The sequence below is a fragment of the Aphidius gifuensis genome, linkage group LG6 (genome assembly GCF_014905175.1).
Source record: "Aphidius gifuensis isolate YNYX2018 linkage group LG6, ASM1490517v1, whole genome shotgun sequence".
Classification (NCBI taxonomy): Eukaryota; Metazoa; Arthropoda; class Insecta; order Hymenoptera; family Braconidae; genus Aphidius; species Aphidius gifuensis.
In genome coordinates this window covers 1,383,886-1,411,213 of record NC_057793.1, presented here as the reverse complement: position 1 = coordinate 1,411,213, position 27,328 = coordinate 1,383,886, and the positions used below count along the sequence as shown (strand labels likewise).

Below are 27,328 nucleotides of genomic sequence, written 5' to 3'. Positions count from 1 at the left end.
TATATATGAGGACCATCGTCGGACACGTGCGGTAATGTAATGAGAATGAAATTTAACGGTCAACAGTTGAACAATTGATTTGACAAAAAAAAAAAAATACAATAATAATAATAACAATAGCAATAATAATAAAAATTGATATCTGGCTGTGACGTTATTCGACACGGTGTTACATATTATATGTGGCTACATTGTAAGGGTAGACAACTGCCGATTTTAGTATAGAAAAGTAGGCGATATAAGGCAGGCGTCACGTGCTCATAACTGTCCCCTTCCACTCGCCACCTTTTTCTAAACGGAATATTGCTATAATATTATTATTGCCACCCTCTATTTTTTTTTTTTTCTTTTTTCTTTTTTTTCTCTTTCTTTTTTATATTTTTCCATAAAACCATTTTACGCAATATTGGCTTCAATTATTGCGATGTTCTGTCCAACACATATTTACCCCTCAACTCAATTTACAAAATCACATATATACATATCAAATAAAATAAATATCTATTTTTATCATATAATTTATTACGGTGTTTTATATATAACATTATAAACACTGTTGTGAAAAATAATATTTTCACTACTGGATTTTATGGCTGACCAATTGATGACCATTACTACTTGTTATTTGAGCTTTATTTATTTATTTATTGTTCAACAAGTCTACTAATATTTTTTAATTTATTTAAATTAGTAATTTTTCATGTAAAATTAATGCATAAAATAATAATAATAATAATTAATAACAAGTTCTTCAAGTAAATCATGGTTATCGAAGCAATGCTTGACTTGTCTGACCATTGATAATTTTTTTCCCTTGTAAAAATTAATATTTATTATTAATATAAACATAAATGAAGATAATTTTTTTTTTTGGCCATGAATAAAAATCTGTTATATTAAATTTATTTATTTTGTTGAAGATTATTTTTTTCGAGTTATTAAAAATAATTAGGACATTGAAGAAAAAATTTACTTAGCAGAAATATGAAAATAAATTGAATTGATATATGATTGAGCTTATGCTGGACTTGATTACTAAATTATAAAAATTATTTATTGAATCTACTTGGGAAAAATTGGGTAATGCGAAAAATATTATGTTTTATTAAAATAAATTTTTTATATACTTGAGAAACAGCTCTTTTAATTTTCCAAGGGAAGTAAATTTTCTTTGGTCAGACATTGCTCAATCAAGTATATATTATTCACATAATTTTGTTAAAAATAAAAAAAATTATTATTCATTATTATCATTGTCATTTGTTCAACATTCAACACTAAAAATATTAGCAAATTAACTCAACAATAAAATTAATTTAATTAATTTACAAAAAATAAAATGAAATTTTTTTTGTGTTTTTTTTTTTCTCTACGTAAATTGCTATTTTAGTTGAGTTAAAAAATTGATAATTAATTATAAAAATTCTATTATTTTTATAATCTAAAATCTTGATTTTATATTAACAATTATCAACAATTAAAAACACTATAATAATTAAATTACGTTTAATAAAAATCAATCAAAAAAAAAAAAAATGATTGGTAAATCAAATTTCTAAATAAGAGACTCGAATAAAATAATCGACTATTTAAGTAGAAAAAGTAAGTACAATTGTGGGACAAAAGAGAGCATTTCTACGCCTTCAATTATATACATATATATAAACGATAAAAACCCCACCACCAAATGCAAGAGGTCTTATAATAATTTCCAACTCAACCTTCACCCGATGTTCATTTCATTATTTTTCCACTTCCCTTCATCGTTTTCAATTCTCCCATTTTTTTTCCTCATTTTTACGATATGCTTTTTTATTATTTTTTATTTCCCCAATAACTTTTTTTTTTTTTTTTTTCTTCAATACCTCTCTTGATTTTCCTTCTTCTTCTTCCACTTCTTTAGCCCTCTCTTCTTCCACTATCAAGCCTTGCGGTGCTGTATATTTCCTTCTCTATTTTTTTTTTCTTTTTAATACCTCCTTTTATATATAAAAAATACAGATATAAAAAAATCTAGGTATAAAAATGTACGCGGGCGGGCGGTTTATATATAGTGGAGCTTTTACAGAGGGTGATAAGTCGCGACGCCCTCATCTAGTTTTCTCTTTTTACCCTACTCCGTTTTATCCCTCTTTATTTCCATCGAATATCTCGCTTTTCGCGGGGAGGCGTGGCCACTCTCACACACCCTCTAAAACCCCCTATCAGATATAAAGCAGCTCATTGCTCTTCTTATATACATGTTCATGTTTTTGGCCCGGCCTCGTAGAATAAAAATAAAAAAAAACCACTAACCCATAAGAAACACACACACACATACTATTTTTTTTTTTTTTTCAATTTTTTCGTTCCTTCAACCTCTTTAAATCGTAAAATATCAACCCTTCACTAGCCTGTTTTATTTTATCCCTCATCAATCTTCATATACCTATGAAAAAATAATGAAAAAAAATTATTAATAATAATAAAATAAATAAATAATAATAGCAATTATTAAACAACATTTTTTTCTTTATCAATAAAATTTCTTTTAGTAAATTTTAATTATTAAAAATGAATGAAATAATAATTTAATTGAAAATAAAAATCATATTATGTATATATAATTGTAGATAAATATATATGACAAGTAGTCATACGATGATAATAAAATTTGATAAGGGTGTAGAAAGGCGAATAGTACAAGTCTCTATGGCCCAACGAATGTAGACCAAAACGAAGAGAGTCAAGTTAAAAAAAAAAAAAAAATATGAAAAACATATATGTATACAAAAAAGGGACATACCGGACGCCAGATCAAGTACATACAATGAAGCTTGATTTTATATATAGAGTGAGAAGCTTGGTGCACACCGTGAGGGTGCGAGAAGCAGGCAGAAGTGAGTTTTCGCGGTGAGATTGTACAGTACATATAATGTATATAATGGGCGTGGCAAAAGTTTTCACCCCCGTTTCACGACGATTGGTGGATGCGCACAGGGGGATCGTCAAATAAAATCCAATCGCTGGACCAAAGGAATTTTACCTATACATATATATTTACGTAATACATATAGTATTTATTTATTTTTAAATTTTTTTATACTTATTGTATGTACTCTTTCTGACGTTGCGTTTTAATAGATTTTATACCATCTCCTTACTTTTTAAACAAGTTAAACGTGCATGTGTCTATATAGCTTTTTTTTTTTTTTATTTTTTTTTATAAAATTTAACCATTAATTTTTATATAAAAATTCAATTTTTATATTATATTTATTTTTTGAAAAATAAATGTAAATGTAATGCGCATGCGAGATGAAAATTTTATAACATTTGACTCAATTTTATTCGAGCTTTAAGGGGGTGTGGAGTATCATTTTATGGGAGTATGATTTTATTAGGGCATTACCAAGAGCCAAACCTCGAATTGCTTGGTTTTATAGTCAAGCATTATACTCACAAGATAAAGATACCAATACACCCAAGAATTGTTAAACAAAGAAAAATAAATAATCGAGAAATAAAAGGGGATTTAATTTAGTAGTGTAAATATGTATATCAATGGAAGGAGAAATTATTTCAAAAGTGGGGGATGAAAAAATAAAAAAAGAAAACTAAAAAAAAAAATAAACTTTGTGATTTGATAAATGAGATAAAAAGAGAAGAAAAATATAAACCCTTTTTTAAATCCCTTCTCTTATGGTCGTTTTAGCCCCTTCTCTGTATGGTACGTGCCCTCGGAATCACAAACATGAACCCTTGATGAAAAAAGAAAAAACATAGTCGAGATTGAAAAGCAAAAAAAAAAGCAAAAGAAGGAATGGAGGGAATGAGATTCAGTTTATACTACACCTCTGAATATATACACACCAATTTTATCCCCCTTCATTCCCTTTAATTTTCTACCCTCCTAATGCTCCAAGCATCCCCCTGTTCATATATGTACATCTCTCTCTCTTTCTGTGTGTGTGGGTTTATACTGAGTGAGATCTTCTGACCGAAAAACTATTCATTCCAGCTACTGTAGTCATCGCGTCACGTTCTATACTATTTTCGAGAATAACTAATAATATTAAATTATTTATTGTCGTAATAATAATAGTCATAATAATAAAAATAATAATAGTATACTAAACATACAAAAAAAATTTAAATTAAAATTAAAAAAAGCTTATTTTAATTAAATTAAAATTTATCAATTAATTTGTGATTTTAATAGGGAAAAATTAATTATTATTTTTAGGTTTTTTTATTAATTTATTGTTGGTGAAAAAAAAAAAATTATAGAATGATAATTTTAGTGAATGTTTTTTTTTTTAGTGTAATTATTTATTAATTTATATTTTTGTGAAGTTTATGATAATAATTGAATAATACTTTTTGAAAAAATTAATTGTGAAAATAAATGTTAAATTGTGACGAGTGATTATTGCGTTATGATACCATCGCCAGCAACAATGTTGAAAAATCTTGAACAACGTGCAGCATCAAATTTTTTAATGGAAAATTTATTACAAAGTAAAAGTCCAAATGGTGAATTTAGTTTAACATTAAATTGGGCAGCAACAATAATGGCACGTCAACGTGAAAAAGAAGCAGCAGTTGCAGCAGCAATGACAAATTGTGTTGTATTACCAAATAAAAAATTAAATAAAAATAATAATATTGATATTGATAATAATATTGATGATGATAATAATATACCAATGAGAATTGATAATGATTTAGAAACAGAAACAGAGCCTGAAACTGATGGTGAATTAACAACTGGTTATCGTGATAATAATTTATCAAGAATACGTTATGATAAGCTAATAATAAATAATGATGATAAAAAATTAAATGACAATGATGAAAAATTAAATATTGATTATGATATTGATAGAGATTGGCAGGGACAATATATTATATCAAAAACAGAGGATAGATTAATGGCTAATGATGAAACATCAAGTCAACAAAATTATTGTGATGAACAGTGTCAAAGAGATCAAACAAGTCCATCACATTCATTTACATCATCTGGAAATCAAACGGAATCAAGAACTATACAAATTAAAGAAAAACCAGAATTAAAATTTGGTGTTAAGGCAATACTTGCTGATGATTATGAACGTCGTAGAAATTCAGGTAAAATATTTCATTTTATCAATTGAATTTTCATCTTTAATTCATTTAAATTTCTTCTAAAAATAAAAGCCAAAAAACAACAATTAATTGTTAATTGGTATCATTAATAAACTTGTTGAATAATTAATTAAATCATTTTAAAAAAATATTAATTAAACATTTATTTAATATTATATAAAAAAAAAATCAAATTCATTTTTTTTTTTTATGAAAAAAGCTTCGATAAAAATTCACCTATAAAATGATATATATTTAAAATATAATTAATGATTTTTCTTGAATTTTTTTTTATTACTTTTTTAATATAATATATTTTTCAAAGAAAAAATAAAAAAAAAAAAAAAATCTTTGGTCGAGGCATTCACGTTTGAAACAAAGCTAAGGCAACAAATCAGTGTCGAGTCCAGACTTTAACACACCCGACGCTCACCCCCTAAATCTCATAGTCGTCCGCACACCCTCAAGACGACGAGAATTGCACAGCGTGCGTGCGACTCTACTCACTCATTCGTTTTAAGCCCATACTCTCAATTCAACAATTATATATATGTGTGTGCAAGTGAGGAAAATTTGATATGTATATATATATATTTTGTGAGGAGCTGACGATAGAACAGAGTAGTCACACGATCATATTACGTACAGAGAGAGAGTACGTCTCTCTTTTCCTCTCATCGTCACTTTCCTGGCTTGATATACATATAGTTGGAGAAATAAAGAGAGTGCGAGAGAGCACGGGGTGGAGCCCCATTGCCATTTCTGGCGTCAGCTGTTACACCACTTAGCTTCACCCCTAATATTAAGCCCTCACTATTGGTGCCTATGATATTAGACAAACCGACAAAATCCAATGACGTATCAGACCTCAATTAAATACACTTAAAATTAATTTTTATTTATTTATTATTTTATTAAAAATAAATTATTTATTTATTATCATTTTTAACAATATTTAAATAAAAAAAGTATTTTTTTTTTTATTCTAAATTTAATGTTGTTTAAAGTAAATTTTAAATTTTAATTTAATTTTTTTATTTAATTTTTACTAAATTTTAAATGAATAATATTTTTCAATTAAATGTTTTTTAAATTTGATTGACAGGAATATTATATACAAAATGAGATTTATTAATTCAAAAAAAAAAAAAAAAAAAATAGATTTATAAATTGGTATGAAGCTGATAATTAAAATAGTTGATGCATGTTGATGAGAATATTGAGATGTTGCATTTAACATTGATGAATGATTTGTACATGTATTTATGACGCGTGTCCCTCGGCTGTTTTTATTCCTTCAATGTATACATAAACACAAATGTGATTATCGAAATAATATTCTAGACAATATATGTACTTGTTGTTATTATTACAGTGTATGTATTGGCTTGATGGATAGTGTTAATGTATAAATGAATATGGAAAGAAGAGAAAGATAGATTGATTTGTCGAGTGCAGTAGAATGCAGCAGAATGCATTGAGTATGCCACGTGCATGTGTTACATACTCTCAATTCATCGGGATAACTCCTCCAGGACTCCCACCATCATCACCACTTGATTATCCAAATATCCAATATCATTTCCATGTACATGCTTCTATCTATTCAATTATATATATAAAACATTTATACAACATTTATATACAAACAACCAAATTCAACTCTATTTCATCTCTGTTTTTCTATATTAAATTTCTCTCTCATTTTTATTTTTTTTTGCATGCACTACATTCGTGGACAACTCACACTTCACTATTTGTTTTTATGTCATGTCGAGATGCAGTTAAAAATAATTGCATTTATATAAAAAAAAAAAATTAATTTGTTAACGAAATACTTGAATTAATTTGTTACAGAAAAAAAAAAAAGTTTTTTCAATTTGTTTTTTATATATTTAAACAGAGAAATTCAGAGTAATAGCGGAGGAATCCAGAAAAAAATTTTATATCTGTTTCCATTCATTTCTCCGCATGGGTTAATTTGAGAAAAATTCGGAGAAATATTTAGACCAAGCCCAGGTAGAAACTATAATGTCAATTTTAGACTTCAGAAACATCAATTAAGGTCAAATTGATATTAGTTTCTACCTGGGAGGGAGGAGGGATACCCGGTAAATCAATTAAAAACAATTTTTTGCAATCGTTGCAATTATTTGTACCAGTCACTATCCAGATACTAACACTACGGCTGGAGGAATTCTGACTTGTAGAACTTTTTGATAGGAGTTCCACAGCTTTGATATTTATTTTTCCGAAATCTTCTAAAAAGTTTATACCAATTAGTCTGATAACTGTGAACTGACTAGCTGCAGCTTCGTTGATATTTTTGAACAATATATCTTGGTATAAAAAAAATGGTATCCACATAGCTGTATAGCATTGTCGTACAATTTTTTGCCGTACAGACATACTTTTCAGGTATTTTTATTAATTATTTACTTAGTTGTTAATTTGACAACAAATTGCGCGTATATTCATATGAATATACAAACTCGCCAGTATACACATTCACGAAAGAGGTTTGTTGTTAAATTAATAACTCAGTAAATAATTATTAAAAATACCTGAAAATTTGTATAAAATTACTTGACATGCTGCTCCACAACATTGTCACTGACAAGTATATGAAAATAACTTGACGAAAATAATGAAATACAAAAAAGCAAATTGCTTCTGCGGTAAACACACCTGAGAAAAACCGCATATAAGTTATGTTAATTGAACCTTATGTAATAATATACTTATTCACATTAATCCTACTGGTAAATTTACTTGAATTCAATTTATGATGATAAATTTTTATTAAATATTTTTTAAAACTTTTTTCATAAATAAAATATAAAAGCAGAAAAATGATTATTTTTTTTATTGAATAATAGTTATCTCGTTAATCTTAATTTTTTTTTAACCTTGATTATTATTATCTTCCTTGGTAATGTATTTTATATATATATTTTTTTTATATTTATCGGAAAATAAAGTTGCCGGATAATCCGAAAATAAATATGATCAGAAAGAGACAGAGGGACCTGCTGAATTGAGAGTTCATATACAAGAGATGCTTAATCCCTTGAAATAACTTTGAAAAAAAAAAATAAAAAGAAAAACATAACATCACGAAAACAATGAGAATATTCAATGCTCGTTTTATTTTTTTTTTTTTATTATTATTTCCTTATGATTGTTACCTTATTTTTTTTTTTATTAATGAATAGTTTAAGTAACAACTGTAACAACATGAAAGAATAAAAGACCTCGGTTAAGTCCATGTATTTCTATTAAGGGTGTTTTTTAAACATTGAAGATTTTTGTATGAAAGTTTTATGTAGTGTATAGTGAAAAAATGATAAAGAAAAATATAAAAAAAAAAAAAAACCTCGGGGCGTGTATAGTCATTGGTCGGTTACAAAAACAACGATAAAACCCGATGAGTATTTTATGGGGTTAGCAAAAAATAATACAATGGTATTGTAACTTGTCAAAAAATATATTTACGTGGGGATGAAATGTTTGAGACACGCCTGTTTTTATAAAAAACACAAACCAATGCCAGATTGTCTCATAATAAATATCTACAAATGTATTTTACAAGAGACATTCTCAAACTCGATCATCATCTATTTTTTATTCTTTTTTTTTTTTTATTATATATTTATGTGTGTCTATTTTTATTTAAAAAAAAAAATACAAATCCAGTTTGATGTATGATGGGCGTTAACAAGAGGTGTATATAAATAATTCCATTGTCACCATCGTCATTATTTGACGGATCATAAATTTAAGATAAGCCTCAATGAAAATAAAATGTATTTTAAAAGTAAATAAAATTATTGTTTCATGAGATTTGATTATTTTTAAAAAGAAAAAAAAATAATTTAGCAAATGATTTGTTTTCTTGAAGTTCAATGATTAATGTGGTTTTGTTTTTTTTTTTTTTTTAATTATGTTGATATAGAAAATTTACAAGCATTGCAAATGTCAACGGGCTACAGTCTACAAACTTCACCAACTATACAATCTGGATATCCATCAAGTCTTGCAAAACCAATTGCAAGGCCGGCGGCATATCACCCGCATCATCCGCCACACCCGAGTCATCCACCTGGTCCACCAGCTCAACATCACTTTCCAGCCCATACACATCATGCGTTACAACTTTTAGCATGTCGAGGACCCTACATAACTGGTTATTATTAATTTTTTTTAACTCAACTATAATCACAATTTACGTAGAGAAAAAAAAAAACCACAAAATTTCATTTTATTTTTTGTAAATTAATTAAATTGTTTTTATTGTTTAATTAATTTGCTAATATTTTTAGTGTTGAATGTTAAACAAATGACAATGATAATAATGAATAATAATTATTTTTATTTTTAACAAAATTATGTGAATAATATATACTTGATTGAGCAATGTCTGACCAAAAAAAATTTACTTCCCTTGGAAAATTAAAAGAGCTGTTTCTCAAGTATATAAAAAATTTATTTTAATAAAACATAATATTTTTCGCATTACCCAATTTTTCCCAAGTAGATTCAATAAATAATTTTTATAATTTAGTAATCAAGTCCAGCATAAGCTCAATCATATATCAATTCAATTTATTTTCATATTTCTGCTAAGTAAATTTTTTCTTCAATGTCCTAATTATTTTTAATAACTCGAAAAAAATAATCTTCAACAAAATAAATAAATTTAATATAACAGATTTTTATTCGTGGCCAAAAAAAAAAAATAATCTTCATTTATGTTTATATTAATAATAAATATTAATTTTTACAAGGGAAAAAAATTATCAATGGTCAGCCAAGTCAAGCATTGCTTCGATAACCATGATTTACTTGAAGAACTTGTTATTAATTATTATTATTATTATTTTGTGCATTAATTTTACATGAAAAATTATTAATTTAAATAAACTAAAAAATATTAGTAGACTTGTTGAACAATAAATAAATAAATACCCTGGTGCAAATGATATGCTTCCATTTCCCTCTGATTCTTTCTGAATGACTTTGAAAAATTGGAAAAAATCGAAGAAAAATAGAAGAAAAGCAAACTCATTTACACCAGCGTAAATAAGTAAAGCTTAAATAACAAGTAGTAATGGTCATCAATTGGTCAGCCGTAAAATATTCAAATAAAAAATCAAAAATTACACCTACAAATTACCGTGTTGTACAATAATATTATATATTTGATATTAAATTAGTAAATATGTATAATGATACATGGATAATTTGCGGTTATATTAAGCTGTATTACATAGCACTTGATTATATCGGTAATCTTGTTTTAGAAATATCTGTGTGTAATATCGTATTGGGTAGTTGGATTGAGGGTATATTATTACGGGACATGAAGTGCATATCAAGTGCAGTAGAAAGCACACAAATTTACTCACAAGCACCATTGTATTATATTTACGACAATATAACTATACGTATATATATATTATTAATATATATATATTTATAAATACATATGTATATATAAATTTTGGTGTTTCTACATGTTCATATATGCGTTTAATGCGTGTATTAAATAGAGGCGTGGTGTACACATTTGTGTTGCATTTAAACTGGTCCACGAGTATATTTAGTTTGCATTTTCACACATACCATCAACAAATATGTTATAACGTGCATGCAACAAGTGCATGCGTAATAATATATTATCAAATAATATTCATCGATGCATGTATTAATTTATTTTATATTTTTTTTTCTCCTCAATTCAATAAATAAATTTTATTAGATCCATTTTATTTCAGTTTGAAGTGTTTTTTTTAAATACAACTAGGTTGGATAAATTAATTTAATTTTTTATAATAAATTTATATTAAAATGTAGATTATAATTTTGTTTTTATTTTTTAAAAAATATTATCATTTAAAATTCAAGTGAGTAATCCAGCAACTGGAAGTGGACAATTAATTTCAACTTCAGGATCATTTCCACCAGGAATGCAACCAGGAATAACTGATTTAGCTAGTATGAGTATAAATCATCCTTGTTTTCCATGGGCACAAACATCACGTGGAAGACCAAGAAAAGGAATGATGAGAAGAGCTGTTTTTTCTGATACACAAAGACGAGGTTTAGAAAAAAGATTTGTTGCACAAAAATATATTAGTAAACCAGATCGAAAAAAATTAGCTGAAAAATTGGGTCTCAAAGATTCACAGGTGAGTTTTAAAAATAATTTTAATTTTCTAAATTATTTATAAATAATAAAAACACTCAATCATCTCAATCAATTTCCTCCTGATAGTTGCAAGAATTTTTTTTCAGTCTTCAAAAAATTTTCTGAACTTTAAATGCCAAAAAAAATTATTAAAAATATTTTTAACATTTTTAAATTAATTTTTTTTTAAAGCTTCTATTTCAAAATTATTTCTTCACAGTATTATATTTTTTTTACAAAAATAATATTTTTATTTAACCCTATATTTACTGCAATTTATAAAATAAAAAATCAGCAATTATTTTTGTTTGATTTCGTTTTAAACTGTCATTAAAAAATTACGATAGAAATATTAAAAAATAAATTAGATAATGTAGAGTGTGATTTGGAAAATGTCGAGTGAATAATAGTAGTAGAATAATATGAAGAGGAAGACATAAAGTAAAAAGTGGATAGAGAATATTCTCATGTATAATTTACACCTCGAGCGCCATGACTTGGCTGCCATTGGTCGAGAACAAGAGAGAGTTAACATTACCTCCTCTTTTGCAACTCGATTTTCATAGCTATATGTACATAATATATTTATATAATATATATGTGTATAAATGTATATATAAACCCTCAGTAAATGTGTCCCCATGTTGATTTTCCTCACACTAACGAAATCGAGGGGATATGTATTTTACGAGGCCCGGGCCGACGGTTTCGCCGCGGCAATGGCGAATACAGTGTCTTTTATCGCTTATCAAACTTAACTTTTTCAAACATAAAATAATACTTGAATTGAATTCATCGATTTAATATACCATCGATAGATATTTTTATAACAATTTTTTTTTAAACATCTTTTCCTTATCTTCTCGTTAAATTTATCGAATCATAAATTTTTAAATTTTTTTTTCAAAGAATACTGGTCTTTAAATTAAAAAAAAAATTAAAAATTATTTTCTATCATTTATTGGCAATTGCTGAGTACAATTTTCATTTAAATTTTTCATTTTTTTATCATCTAAATAGGGTAATGAAAAAAAAAGAATAAATAATTTACTTGTTTTTATTTTTTAAATTATTTTTATTTATTTATTTATTATTAACAATAATAAAAATTAAAAAATACATTTGTTTAGTTTTAAATGGACTACTAAGTACTCTTTTTTACTGGGGTATTTTTTTGTTTGGTAATAATAAATTTTGATATTTAATCCAATGAGATTTGTGTTATGAAAATTGTAAATTAAAAATTAAAAATAACAACAGAGGGGACGTGTCATGGGATTGATAATATAAAAATGAAATTTTTAATATAAAAAAGCTCAAAAAGTCTAGAACAGAAATGAGAAATGAAAAAGAAAAAAAAAAAAAAGAAAATTAGTTGTTATAAAGAAATAATGGAATGGTGAGAGTTAAGAGATGAGTGAATTCTGGAAAGAAAAGAGGCCCGCCAGGCTCTTTATCTCTTTTATAATTCAGAGTGACGGCATGCCAGTTTTATACTTCCTTCCTGTTAAATATATATATATACAGATGACAGCTTGTCAAAATCACGCGCATCTACAATTTATTTTTTAATTTATTAATTCAGGGAGCATTGAAAAGAAGCAAAATGAAAAAAAAAAAAAACAACAAGTATCATTAGCTGCTTTTTTAATTATTATTATTTTGAAATTTGAAATGTATTTAAATTGTGTTTATTCAACTATTTTTGTATTTTAATTTTCTTATTATTTCAATTATGTATGATGGGAGAATAAATATTATTTAAATTGTAGATAAAAATTTTTTTTAAAAGACAATTTAATTATTTTTATGAATTTTTTTCAATTCATTATTTCATTTTAAAGACTGGATTAAAAATATAAGTGAAATTAATTTACAGAAATTTTTTTATAGCTATTAAATTCAACAGCTTTTTTTTTTGTAATAATTTTTTAAATGAATCATAATAATTCAAAAATTTCTCGACAAAATAATTGAAATATAATTTGAAAAAAATATTTGAAATAAATTGTTTTTTTTTCATCAATTTTAAAAAATAATTTATGAATAAAATTTCATATAAAAATTAATTTTTAATTTCTCATCTTATTGGAAATTATACATTCAAAATCAAAATAAATTTATCAACAATAATAATGAATTTATTAACAAAAAAAAATTCATATAAATTGAGTTTCAAAAAGTTGACTTCTAATTGATCAAAAAACATGAAAAACATATTTTTTAAAACCAAAATAATTATCAAAATAAATGTTAAAAACAAATTGAGTTTCAATTACAGTATAAACGTTGAATATATATACAGAACAACCGCGTGCATGAATTCCCACGAGATGTTGCCTGATGCTGACACACGTTAGACAGATCGACCATTAGACTCCAAGTAAATGTCGTATAAAATTACAAAAAAAAAAAATTCCATTGGTCAAGTCAATTTGTACCCATTAGCCAAAGCTATTATATTTCAATTTAATATATATAAATAAATAAAATACATCTTCACTTTCTAAAAGAAAAAAAAAAATATTCTCATTTTTTTAATATTAAAATAAATAACCAAATAAAAATTTAAAAACGCGATGTGGATAAAATATATTAATGCCGTTTACATGTATAAAAAAAAAAAAATTATTTCGCAATTTTGTTTTAACGTTTAAAGATTATTTCAGTGGTGGTAAAATAACATGAATATAACGTCACGAAAATATATTACTAGATGGTTTTCTCGTGCGACCAACAACAACGGTGCATAGTCAAATATCTCATGCATTATGTATTCAAGTTTGAAGATGCTCAGAGTTATATAATGTACTGTATATATATATATGTATTATGGAGAAAGGTGGTGGAGCTAAGAAACCATGAATATACAATACCCAACTGATCTATATGCATATAGAATTGAATTTTTTTTGGTCATGACGTAAACTTGGATATTTAAAAATATATTTTTTAAAATAATGATAATAAAAATTTACATTTAATATAGTATATATTATAATAAATATAATATAAATTATTTTTCATTTAATTTATTTAAAATATTCATTTAAATAAATATTTTATATTTTTAAATTTATCATTAAAACTTTTAATTACAATAATAAAAAAACTTTAGAAATTTATTTTACGCTAATGAATTAAAATAGATTAATTATTTATATAATTTATTTTTCATATAAAAAAATTATTTAAGAGTCATAAAGTTGATTTCCATTTGAAATTAATCCACCACTTTTATCATTAAAAAATTATTAAATAGAAAAAACCAAAAAAAAAGCTGAAAAATTCGATATTTCTCTCACGGAAATTTTGAGATATTAACACAGAAAAATAAATATATATTTCGTTTGCCTTTTTGTGACTTGTGAAAATCCATACATAAATGTTGAAGGGTAATTTTTTTTTCTCCACATTTGATCTTTATATTTTTACATATCTTGAAATCACGATTTGACTATATATATACATCTATATATCTGTATTTTATTTTATACATAGAAAAAGAAAAAAAAACGAAATATATTTCTACGAAAGTATTCATCCCTTGAATACATATTCTCCGTTGTCGTCTCCGGCTCTCCGGCTCTCCGTCGTTTCATCATTTCGAAGCCGACGTCATAATCGATCGTCTTTTATTAAACAGCACCAGATGGCGTACAATAGTACTCGTCGACGTCGACGTCGTGAGAGGGTTGTTGGGTAAAAAAAAAAAAGCAAAAAAAAGGGTGGCACACGAGAAGAGTCGCGCGCGTGGTTCATAAGTTGGCTCTGTCATTGTTGAAATAAGGGTAGTTAAATAGAGAAAAAAAATAAAATATATATACATAGATAGATGTATATTTTGTGTGAGCTTGTGCAAGCACAGTTAAATGGTTTGGTAATATCTGAAGGTGACGGCAAGCGGTGGCAGTATATAGCGACGGTAGCGGTGGCGGTAACCGACAAACGAGAAAGAGAGTTTAGTCCGTCGACCGTCAATGAGGGGAATTAAAATAAAGAGAGACAAGGGGTTTAAAGAGAGGGTAAATTTTGCTTGGTGAGAGCCGAGAGGGTGCTGAGGCTACAGCCAATCATTTAACGATTACCCACTCTCTCACCTTCCACTCTATAACGCGTTTCAAATGTCATTATTACTAATCCACCCGATCTACCTCTAAATATCCTTCAAATTCGATAAATCAAAAATGTTCATTGTTTCAAACATAATTTACACAAGATTCAATGAATTGTTTTTTTTTTTTTTTTTTTAAATTATATATTTTTATAGTTTTTATTTGAAAATTTAATTTAATTTTTTTTGTTTTATTTTTGTAATTAATTTTTAATTTTTTTTTTTTATAAAAAAAAATTTAATTAATTTAATTTACACTATCTTCTTTAATTCATTTTTTTTTTTTTAATTTTATTTATTAAGAATAATAATTGTGTTGAAAAAAAAAAAATTTACAAGCAAGTTTAGAGTATATTTTTTGCTTGATTTTTATGATGGATATATTTAACGTTTGTATGCGAACAAAACGATGCTGACTCTTCGTTACTTTTGTTATTTTCAAAAACTGCTTTGGACAGGACAATCAATCACAGACATTGGTACACTATCTTTATATTTTTTTCTTTTCGTCTAACCATTTATACACAAAAGCCAGAAGAAAAAAATGAAATAATATAAATCTATTGACATAAAAGAAAAATGCTAAAAATAGTTTTGCACCAATTCGCAACACTCAATTTTCGAAACTTAATTATATTTTTTTTTTTCCATAGTATATTATATCGAAATAAACTTTCAAGACAAAATACATTTATCCATTAAATTCCATTTTAAATTACAATTTAAATTTTTTTTTATCAAATAGTTTTTTTATTTTTTCAATCAAAATAATATCAAGTACAATTTCATTTTATTTTTTTCAGTTTAAATTTAATTGTGTATTTTTTTTTTTTTTTCATTGTCGGTGGGACATTTCGATTGGAAATCAGCCCACTGGCGACAGGGAACATTGGGTTACGTGTCAGAGGCCTCGCAGTGTATTTACCTTCGTAAAACCCACCGTCACCGAGGTGTCATTTGCACTACACTTTTGAACCCCTCTGAATGAAAATTCGTTTAAGTAGTTTTTGAATAATAATAAACAATTTTTATTTATTTTTTTTCCATTTAAAATCATACAAATGTATAACGTAAATTGCAATTAAAAAATAAATAAATAATTTTAATTTAATAACAAAAAAATAATAATATTTATTAAAAAAAAAACCAAAAAAAAAAAATTCAATTTGAATTTAATAATTATTCATAATATATTTTGTATCATGTTGAAAAAAAAAATAAAATTCATAAGAAAAAAAAAATAATATAAAATATAGTTTAAATTGTAATTTGTCATGATTGTGAGGGTGCAAAAGAAAGCTAACAAGGGGGTTTATAAAAAATATATAAAAAAATAAATAAAAACACGAATCGTGCTTTTGACATTTGCCGGTTCGATAATGCATATACTCTTTAATCCCGGAAATAAGGGCGCTGTCTATAAGTAAACGGCTAGCACCAAGGGTCGAAAATATGTTTTATAAATGTATAAGGGTAGATTACCCCCTCAAGGCACAGATTCAATTCACAATATTTTTCCCTTCATCTTATTTATATATTTTGATTTATACTTGATTTTCTTTCTCTGTTATTTAACTTGTAAAATATGATGATTTACATGATGATTTAATTTTAAATTTAATTTGTGTTTATTTCATTATAATAATTAATTTTTGTGGTGGTTTTTTTGTTCAAGGTTAAAATATGGTTTCAAAATCGTCGAATGAAATGGCGAAATACTAAAGAACGTGAATTGATGGCTAATGGGGGAAGCCGCGAGCAGACATTACCAAATAAAAATAATCCAAATCCGGATTTAAGTGACACGGATCTTGACAGACGTGGTGATATCATTGAATTTAGTCCACCATCAAGTCCATTAAAAATACAAGAAATAACATCCGATAATGAAGAAAATGAAGAAATTAATGTAACGTGATGGAAAAATTAACAAGTTCTTTTTTTTTAAAAAAATAATCGTACTAACAAAAAATTAAAAAAAAATAAAAAATTAAATATTTATTGAAAAAAAAAATTTAAATACTACTTGAGAGATAATTTGAAGGTCATTTACGTATTTAATTAATCGAGTGCGTAAAAAAAAATAAAAAGAATGTTTATGTGTACGAGTGATAAATAATAATAATATTTAAAAATAAAAAAATAACAGAAAAATATTAAAAAAAAAAAAAAAACAAAATGTAATATATTGTAATTAGAAATTGATGTATTAAATTAAAAAAAAAAAAAACTATTTCAATAATTTATAATTAGTAATTTTGACGTTGAAAAATAAAATGGTTGTAAAATTTCGTCAAAATTATAATTAATTATTACAAAATGTGATTTTATTTGATGACAAGATAAACACAAAGAAGGATGATACCAAATTTACCAATTCATTCGTGATATAATCCATGTAAGGCAATAAAAAAATGAAAAAAAAAATACACTAATTATTAATTAATAACTGATATTTTTTTTTTTTAAATAATTATTTATTATGGCAGTGTTGCATATATTATAAATTAATTTTAACACGACATATAGATACTGAATATATCAATTGGAGATCCAGCTCGACAACCAGCAATTAAAAAGCGAAAAAAAAAAAAAAAAATTACACCCAATTATTTATTGCACTTGACCCGTTTAATTAATGATAAAAATTTTTTTTTTTATTCAGGTTTTGAGGCCATACGAATTTTTTGAATCTCGGGAGTTTCCGAAATTTGATCATCATTTTTGCTCGACATTTCTTTGCTCCATTTTATCAGCCAATTATTTGATGTGTCCTAAAAAAAAATATTTATAAAATGATGATGATATTAATGATAAATTTAATGATTAATATAACATACTTTTTCATCGTTAATTTGATGATGTTTATCTTGACTTTTAACCTGTGTTTGTTTCATTTTATAAATATTATATTTTGCAATATTTTTAGCCAGAGTACCAAGTTCACCTTTCATTGCTGAATCAAGCATTATTTGTCTTCTTCTTTTATTACTATCTGTATTACCAAATTTTTCAGTTTCTTTTTGTGGACCAAGTTCAAGCATAACTTGAAAATCAGCATGTTCACCAAGTCTAAATCCAACACCAACTCTCGAATCCGTTCCTAAATTTAATTAAATTTTTCATTACATTATTTTGTTCAATCATGTATTCAGTAATACATAAATAAATACAAAAAATTATACAGGAAGACATCAAATATAAAATGTATATTTTATATTTTTTTATTTTTAAATAACCAGAGTGAAAGTTTGACATTTTCTCTGACGTAAACTTATGCAAAATTAAATATGAAAATCAAATAAAATAATACCTTTTTTTATCGGTGGTATATTTGAATAAATAAGTGATAATATTGTCGGTACTTCCTCAGGAATAATTAAACAATTTATATCTAAAAAACCAATAAATAACAAATAAATAAATTTATTAAAATTAATGTAAATTTCATATTAATATTAAATGACAATGTTGCAATATATAATGGTTCATTTACTAACCAGGTGAAGGACAAAATAAAAATATTACAAATAAATTTACTTACAGTTATTTAAAATAAATCCAAATATAAATAGCAAGTTAAAAATCTTCATTATGTTCACACACAAAAAAAAAAAAACAAATTAAAAATAAATAAGAAAACGAAATTAGCCAACAATCACAAATAACTTGGTAAAAAAAACCATGAAATATTTAATATATTTTGAATGATATAAAAATGTAATTCATTGTGTTGATTGATAAATAGAAATACCAAAAAATATAATTTGTATGATAAAAGAGTACAATTAAATTACAATTAATTCCAGGAAGAAATGAAAAGTGTTGAAGCGTTACAAGCGATGTTTTACAGTACGTTGTTACTTTGGTACTCTGGTCGATGTGTAAATAAAATTTCTATGGCGGGAAGAATAATTTAAGTGAAAGGAGCTAAATAAAAAATGTGGAGGGATCGAGGTCACATTGATCAGGTACATTGGACTCTCACCTATCCCTACTATATTTTTTTTTAAAATAGAAAAAAAATTCTTCATCTTGATTTATCATCATTTGTCAAACAGATCACTTCAGCACAACACGTGTTAAAATTATTTAAAAAAAAAAAATTATTGATTTTGAAATATTTGATAATAATTTTAATGGGGAAAAAAATTTACATATAAATTAATAGACTGACAAATGAATAACAAATATACACAGCCGGCATTTGAATGATTTTAATTTTTTTTTTTTTTTTTTTAATTATTATATATAACGATAAGAAGGTGTAACAGTGTGGGCTCGCCCGCACAATTTGTCTCTGTGCAATCGACAATGTACATGCATACATCAACGCTTCAACAAGAGTATGATCGTCCACTGTGTTTATTGACTCTATATTTTTTTTTCAAAATAGTCAAGCGCAGTGCTTTGAATTGCAACGACGTATTTTTTAAAAAACCAATTTTTCATTATCGCTTCATTGCGGAAATTGTTTTTTAAAAAAAAATTCAAGGATTCACTATTTAAACGCGTCACTGAGCTCGATTCTTTGTCATTGTATATATTGTCATCTTGTCAGTTTTAAAAATTAATTTTAAAAAATAATCATTAATTTATGTTGATAAAAAAATACAAGTTTATTTTGTTATCGAAAAGTTTGATGGATTTTTGTCGATGCAAAGGGATATGATCCAGGTCGAGTGAGTAAAATTTAAATTAATGTTAATTAAATATTTACAAGTTTATTTATCTATTGAATTTTTATTTTTTAAATTAGCATTGTTGGTAGAGTATATATTTTTTTGTGTGAGGTAACGGAAGTGATAACGAGCTGAATATTATTGCGATTGTCGATGTGGTAGACCAGAGTTGTTTTATATATTTTTTTGTATATACACTCGCACAAGTGTTTTTGCAACGACCAATATAGTTTTATTCCAATTGTTGTTATTATTATTAAATATATTTTTTTTTTAATATTAGTGTATACGTCGCGGTGTGATGACGAGTTTCAGTTAATCGTTTTAGTTTTTTTTCATTTTTTTTTTATCAGACGTATACACTATTAATTTTTATCAACAAAAAAAAAAAAAAAAAACTCTTTTTATTATAAAATAGACGAGTAGTTTAAAAAATAGAAAAAAAAAATTTAAATTGAATTATTTATTGTTAAAAAATTATATTTACAAAAAAATAAAATTTAAAAAATTTTTTTTTTTTGTAAAATTATTAAAATTAGTTTTAATTAAAATATAAAGTAATTATAATTAAATTTTTATAAAATTTATATTTTTATTTAGATAAAAGATTAATTTAGCTATTTTTAATATTTTTTTTTTTTTGTTTTAGTGAATGTTTAACGAAATAATATTTCAAACTCATGGACGTTTGTTGCTGGCGGGAATTTGTGCAATTGTTATTTTTTTAATAGCCTTGTCGATTGTTTGTTGTTTGACACCAGGATGCCTAGGTCACAAATGTCTAAAAATACAAAGTAAGATAATTATTTAATTATATTTTTATTCATATATATTATTTGTATACTTGAATATTTATTTGTCATTTGTATGAACAGGTGTTATGTCATTTCAGTCAAATAACAATGTATATATTTTTATTTTATATTTCTTTGTGATTAGAAAAGAGGCGGGAGAAGGCAGAAACAACAACGACGATGACGATGACATCAACAACAAGGTCAACGGACCAACAATGTGGAAATATTAAATTGAGTGATGTAAGCTACCGATCTTGGCGTATTGGTAGCTTATACGATAATGGAAGTATTTGTGAAAATTCCGAATCATCACCGAGAAATTCATACGGTTCAAATGCGCATCATGTTTTTAATGATCCTGGTGTATCATCAACACTGGTAATTTAATTATCATTATTTTTCAAATGAAAAAATTTTTATTATTTAATTTTTTTCAATTAAAATCAAAAGTCAATTAATTTTTAATTATTAATTTTTTTCATGCATCAATTACAGTATTTTTTATTGTCTTTTAAATTAAATTTTTTCATCAGAATCTTGTAGACTCAGGTAAACAAAAAAATGATAAAAAAATCAAGGACTTTCCAACAGAAATTAAATTGAGTTTGCAATATTTGCCAACTTGTGAAGAGACAAGAGGCAATCGTGGAAAGCTCGTGATTGGTGTCGAGGTAATGAACATTTTTTTAATTGTTATGATAATATATATATGAAAAAAAATATAATTATATGGTTGATGTATTAATAGATAATTATTTTAGTCTTTATCAGGTTTACCACCGAAGCAATACAATTGTACACTTGAGCCTTATGTTACTGTTGAAATTGTCAAATATTCATGGACACATAGAAAAAAAGATGTGCTACATTTTTTTAGAACACGAAGTATTAGACATACAGCTAATCCAATATTTAGAGAAACTTTTGTTATTGCTGATGTTGATTCAAATGAAGCAAAGGTAATTTTAAAAAAATAATATTTCGTCATGAATTTAATTTACATTATATAACAATGAAATATAATTGAAAAAAAAATAATTTTTTTTTTTGTTTTAATTTTTACAAGGAATGGACATTAAACATTGTTGCTTTTGATCATGATCGTTATGCAAATCACACAGAATTGTGTTCAACAAGAATTTCATTTAAAGATGTAAAAAATATTTTTACGAGTCCGGAAATTCATTTGTTTAATTATAAAATGAAAATATCATCCCAGGTAAATATTTTTCTGATAATTTGATAATACTATGTTGAGTTGATTTTTTTATTGTTGTTTAAATTGAAAAATTAATTATTTTATTGGAGGAGTTTGGAGGTATTTTACTGGGAATAAGCTACCTGCCAACTGCCCAACGTTTGACAATTAACGTTATGAAATTACGTGCTGTTAAATATCCTCAAAATATTAAACCTATTAATTTTCGTAAGTACTTGTAAAATTATTATAAAATTAATTGGTAATTGTTATAAAGTATAATGATTAATGAATTAATAAAAATTATTTTTATTATAATTTTATATCGACAGTTAAAAATGGAAAATTAAACTTTTTTAAATGTTGAATTTAACATTTTAATTCAATTATTTTTTTTTGTGTTAATTATTCTGTAATTTAATAAACAGAAAAAATTAGATTTAAAATTTATTTTAGTCTGTTTGTTTATTCAACGAGATTTATGAATTTAAATTTCATAAAATTATTGTATAATAATAATTAAACAACGAGACAATATAATAATTTGAAAAATTTTTAAAATTCAATTTTAATTATTTTTATTTTTTTTTATTAAATTTGTCGGGCATATTAAGATATTTATTTTTTCAAAGACAAATTTCACGATTTTATGCTTTTAATATTTAAAGGACAAATGAATATAATTGTCCTGAAATTTACAAGATTTAATTACATTTATTTTTATTATTTTTTTAAATTTTAATTTTTTCATAAAATTGGCAATTTTTGTCAAAAATTATCATTGCTGAAAAAAATATTTCTAAGCAAAAATTTCATAGAATTATGCTTCTCGTATTTAGACAACACGTCAATATAACTATTCTAAAAGTTTTAAAATTTAATTTTAATTATTTTCATTTTTTTTCTAGAAATCTAAGATTTTTTCTTTTTTAATAAAATTTTTTATATCATTTTTGTTGATAAATAATTACTAAAAGCTAAATAAATTAGATTAAATTAATTTTTGCATAAAGTCTTGATAAAATATACACGATTATAATAAAGAGAAAAATAATTTTCAATTTTTAGATCCGTATGTAAGAATATTGATGCTCAATTCAAAAACTGGAAGAAAATTACGAAAAAGAAAAACTCATGTACTTTCATCGTCAAATCAGTTGTTGGAATTTAATGAAACATTGACATTTGATTTATCATTTCATCAACTTGATACTGTTCAATTTATCGTTATTTTATGCAACAAGGTAAACAAATTAAAAAAAAAAGATTCGCAAAAAAAAAAACAATTTAAAAACGATAAAAATAAATAAACAATTTATAAATTTATTTTTCTAGATTGTTATTGATGACGTACCAATATCAATGACTGAAAATCCAAGTGATAGTGAAGAATCTACAAATTCATTTAATAAATCATCAGATATTTGTCTTGGAAAAGTTGCACTTGGTAAAGGTGTACGTGGTTCAACCGAAAGATTACATTGGTTTTCAGTACTTCAAAATCCTCGAAAACTTGTTACAGTTTGGCATACACTTAAATGAATTAAAAAAAAAATAATAATATATAACTGTTACCAAAAATAAATAAATAATATTTAATATTCAATATTAAGAGAGAATCATTCACATGGTGCCCACGTAACACACATGTACTGTTTTTTGGTTGAGCGGGCGGGAAACACCCGTTTGTTGGCAAGAATTTGTTGGGCGACAATCACATACTTTACGCCACAAATTCGAGGCGATAAACGGGTAATTCCTGCCCGCTTGACCAAAACGTTATTATCAATTACGATAAATTAAGTTATTACGAAAAATATTTTATAAAATAAGACTCATTTATAACATTCTGTATATAAAAAAGTACAATGAGATAGCAAAACAAAAACGTAATTTATATTAGAATAATGATATATGTTTAAGAATATCGTCTTTACGTTTATATGAGCATGATGTTAATTTGGATGACATAGGAAAAATAAAAAACCATGGAGAAATTGAGTTGCAACATTGCAACAGGCACAATTGATGAACCATTAATAAATTTTTCGATACATGCCAAAGAATCGTATCATTGGTAAAAAAAAACTGATAAAGGTATAGAAGCAATTACAACGTTAGGTGCCCTGGTGGAAATTTTTCTCCGCCTTTCGTTCACCTTTCTCTGCTTTTTCTCCATCTTTTTCCAAAAATGATCCATGGTCGGAGAAATGCGGCGGAAAAATTTCTCCAACCTTTCTCTAACTTTACTAACTATTATTATGAACAATTGACGTAACACTTTTTTTTTTTTTTTGGACAATCAAATAATTCCGTTTCTAACATTGTAAATTCAGTTACTTCTTTTTCAAGGCAAATAAAATAATTTTTCAATTTTAATTATATCAATGTTATTATTAAATTAATTAAATATTGTGTTCAATTATTTACCGATTGAGATCCCCACAGCGGTGGTGGAGATAGTTCAAAGTTCAAACCATAAAAATATAAAGTATTAACAGTCGATAAAGTAGAACTATCATCAGCAAATAATGCAGAAAATCCCCCACAACTTCCCTAGAAATATTTTTTGTTAATTTAATAAATTGGCAATACTTAATAACCAGTTGAAAAAAAAACCGAACATAAACGAACATTACCGAGTGCTTTATTTATGTGTACGTGTGTTTGTGTGTTTGGATTTTTGGAGGAGGACTTGGAGGACTCACCTGTGTTGAGACTTGAGTGCTTGTGTGTGGTGTCTCTTAGCAGCAGCCAGTAGAAAAAAAAAAAAACGAGTCATAACTGCAAGTGTATTAAAGTGTAACAAAGATAAACAATATATATTCATACACAATGATAATAAAAAAAAGATATATTTTTTTATATATTTAATAAATAAAAAAGTGGTGTGGAGTAAAGTGTGTGTGTGTGTGTGTGCCTTGGATTAAATATATAATTTATATTTTTTAATATATATTAATAATAATACCTCAGTTTGTTTGATGACTCGCGCGGGTCGTGATAAATTTTTACAATTATTTTGTTGCTCCAAAGATACGTCACACGACAAAATACAAAACGATTTTATTTGTCATAATCATATATCAAGAAAATCAATTTTAATAAATAATAAAATAATATTGATTTGACTTTTTTTTTTTTTTTTTTATCTCTTATCATTATTTTTATTGTTTTTTCATTGATGGCATTCCAGTGTTTGTCCAGCTGAATGTGCGGTGAGTGTGAACACTCTCAACAATTCACTAGATCTACATTTTATATTTAAAAAATTGTTTATTATTATTAACAACATTGTGTGTGAAAATTAAATTGTAAAATAGAAAAGAAAAAAATTAAATTTAGTGTATAGTTTTGCACTAGCAAAGTTGTAGAATTTTTAGATGGAAAAGTTTATTATTGACAAGTGGGTTTTTATATTTATGTAAGATTGTTTATAATAATAAAAATAGGATAATAAAAATTAAGAACAGGGTATCAAAATATTATACAGTTATTAGGTCAATTTGTTTTTTTATATTGTTTTTATTATTTTTATTTTATTTTTTTGACATTTATAACGGATGTGTTGGTGGTTTATTATTCTTCATTGTTTTGTTGTTAAAAAAATATTATAATCGGTGATTTGTTATTGAGATAAATTTATCAAGTTAATGACCAACTAACGCACTGTTATTATTATTGATTATTATCGTTATTATAGGGTTAAGTACTACCGTTCAAGTTTAAGATTATAATGATAATTAAATTACACATTGTCTATTATATTTTATAATATTTTATTATTATTTTTTTTTATATTATTTTTAGTATTGATATTTTATTGTTTATTGTTTTATAGATATTTTGATTTATTTATTTATTTATTTATCTATTTATTTATTTGTTTAATTAATTTTTTAATAACTTATCCTAAAATAATAAAATCAAATTTTTTTCAAATCATTTTTCTTTTTAGGAAGTTAATTTATTATTTAAACAATTATTTGCTATATAAATATTTAAATTATTTATTCATTTATTTGTTTTTCTATTTATTTATTAAATTTATCATTTAATTATTTATTTATTTAATTAATTCTTTAACAATTTATCCCAAAATAATTAAATTAATTTTTTTTTCAAATCATCCTTTTTTAACAATTAAATTTATTATTTAAACAATAATTTATTAACAAAAAAATATATAAATTGTGTAATTAATTAGTTTATTTGTTTATTAATAAATTTATTTAATAATTAAATTATTTAATTAATTTTTTTAGGAATTTATCTCAAAATTATAAAATTAATTTTTTTATTTTTCTTTGAACAAATAAGTTTATTATTTAAACAATTATTTATTGTTGTAAAAATTTTCAAATTCATTTATTTATTAATATATTCGTTTATTTATTTAATTTATATTTTTTTATTTATTTATTTTTATTAATTCTTTAATAATAATTTATCCCAAAATAGATTAAATCAATTTTTTTTTCAAATAATTTTTTTTTTTAAACAAATAATTTAATTATTTAAACAATCATTTATTGTTGTAAAAATATTAAAATTTATTCAACTATTTGATTGTTTATAAATTCATTTGGATATTCAATTAATTTTTCAAATAATTCATAATAAAATATTCAAATGTCCTTTTTTCATTAATTTTTTTTTTTCATACAGATAACAATAATTGTTAAAATAATTTATCTCGATGCTTTTGTCAAACCAAAATAATTCCTCGAATACGACAATGGTATTCAAATGGAAATAGATGTCTCGGAAATAGTACCTGGCTCATGTTGAAAGCCTGGTTTGGATTCCAATTGAATTGAGAACGAAGACATTGATCAACAATTTATTTGATGATCTCTTGCACTTCATTTTATTACATTCTCATTGATTAACTTTTTTATTTCTCCATTAAATCTCATACACATTTTATTTTCTATTTTTTCTTTTTGCTAGTCGGTCATTCACTTTCTGAAATAAAAGACAAGCCTTGACACTGCTTGTCGTCGTCGTCGTCGGTCCAGACGTGTCACACAATATACTTACTAAAAAAAAAAAAAAAATAATAACAACATTTACTCGTATGTTACAAAAAATAAAAAAAACATAAAGTCAGTACACGTATTTTCTACGTGCCTTAAGTGAAGTTACACTCCATACTTATCAAATGATAAATATAGAAAATAAAAATTGAAAAAAAAAATATATAAAACAAGTCCAAGTAAAATATTCAAGAATACC

General features: G+C 24.8%; 3 protein-coding genes across 4 annotated transcripts; 2 read left to right on the top strand and 1 right to left on the bottom strand.

Moving 5' to 3' along the window:
- Nucleotides 1–3,993: 3,993 nt before the first annotated feature.
- On the top strand, nt 3,994–17,866 carry LOC122858692 (homeotic protein antennapedia). The gene is made up of 4 exons (XM_044161779.1): nt 3,994–5,112; nt 9,065–9,295; nt 11,017–11,300; nt 17,089–17,866. The coding sequence occupies exons 1-4, from the start codon at nt 4,419–4,421 to the stop codon at nt 17,329–17,331; spliced, it is 1,452 nt and encodes a 483-aa protein (XP_044017714.1). The 5' UTR covers nt 3,994–4,418; the 3' UTR covers nt 17,332–17,866.
- Nucleotides 17,867–17,882: 16 nt separating this feature from the next.
- Nucleotides 17,883–19,024, bottom strand: LOC122858730. Its single transcript, XM_044161837.1, has 4 exons — nt 18,958–19,024; nt 18,727–18,807; nt 18,254–18,516; nt 17,883–18,187 (listed from the first exon to the last, which is right to left on the bottom strand). The coding sequence occupies exons 1-4, from the start codon at nt 19,004–19,006 to the stop codon at nt 18,071–18,073; spliced, it is 510 nt and encodes a 169-aa protein (XP_044017772.1). The 5' UTR covers nt 19,007–19,024; the 3' UTR covers nt 17,883–18,070.
- A 694-nt stretch (nt 19,025–19,718) lies between these two features.
- Nucleotides 19,719–23,794, top strand: LOC122858694 (synaptotagmin-A-like). 2 transcript variants are annotated; one of them, XM_044161781.1, is made up of 9 exons: nt 19,719–20,095; nt 20,745–20,889; nt 21,035–21,270; nt 21,426–21,563; nt 21,654–21,851; nt 21,959–22,111; nt 22,201–22,318; nt 23,159–23,334; nt 23,426–23,794. In XM_044161781.1, the coding sequence occupies exons 2-9, from the start codon at nt 20,748–20,750 to the stop codon at nt 23,630–23,632; spliced, it is 1,368 nt and encodes a 455-aa protein (XP_044017716.1). In that variant the 5' UTR covers nt 19,719–20,095; nt 20,745–20,747; the 3' UTR covers nt 23,633–23,794. The 2 variants fall into 2 exon arrangements, with proteins under 2 accessions (XP_044017716.1, XP_044017718.1); XM_044161783.1 differs by lacking the exon at nt 19,719–20,095 and adding an exon at nt 20,292–20,652.
- The last annotated feature ends 3,534 nt before the right edge of the window (nt 23,795–27,328 follow it).

Coding starts and splice junctions, on each gene's coding strand:
- LOC122858692 (XM_044161779.1), top strand. CDS start 4,419: ATGATACCATCGCCAGCAACAATGTTGAAAAATCTTGAACAACGTGCA. Junction 9,296..11,016: donor TCGAGGACCCTACATAACTG/GTTATTATTAAT, acceptor TTAAAATTCAAG/TGAGTAATCCAGCAACTGGA. Junction 11,301..17,088: donor TGGGTCTCAAAGATTCACAG/GTGAGTTTTAAA, acceptor TTTTTGTTCAAG/GTTAAAATATGGTTTCAAAA.
- LOC122858730 (XM_044161837.1), bottom strand. CDS start 19,006: ATGAAGATTTTTAACTTGCTATTTATATTTGGATTTATTTTAAATAAC. Junction 18,808..18,957: donor TGGATTTATTTTAAATAACT/GTAAGTAAATTT, acceptor TTGGTTTTTTAG/ATATAAATTGTTTAATTATT. Junction 18,188..18,253: donor ATCAAATTAACGATGAAAAA/GTATGTTATATT, acceptor ATTTTTTTTTAG/GACACATCAAATAATTGGCT.
- LOC122858694 (XM_044161781.1), top strand. CDS start 20,748: ATGTTTAACGAAATAATATTTCAAACTCATGGACGTTTGTTGCTGGCG. Junction 21,271..21,425: donor CTGGTGTATCATCAACACTG/GTAATTTAATTA, acceptor TTTTTTCATCAG/AATCTTGTAGACTCAGGTAA. Junction 22,112..22,200: donor AAATGAAAATATCATCCCAG/GTAAATATTTTT, acceptor ATTTTATTGGAG/GAGTTTGGAGGTATTTTACT.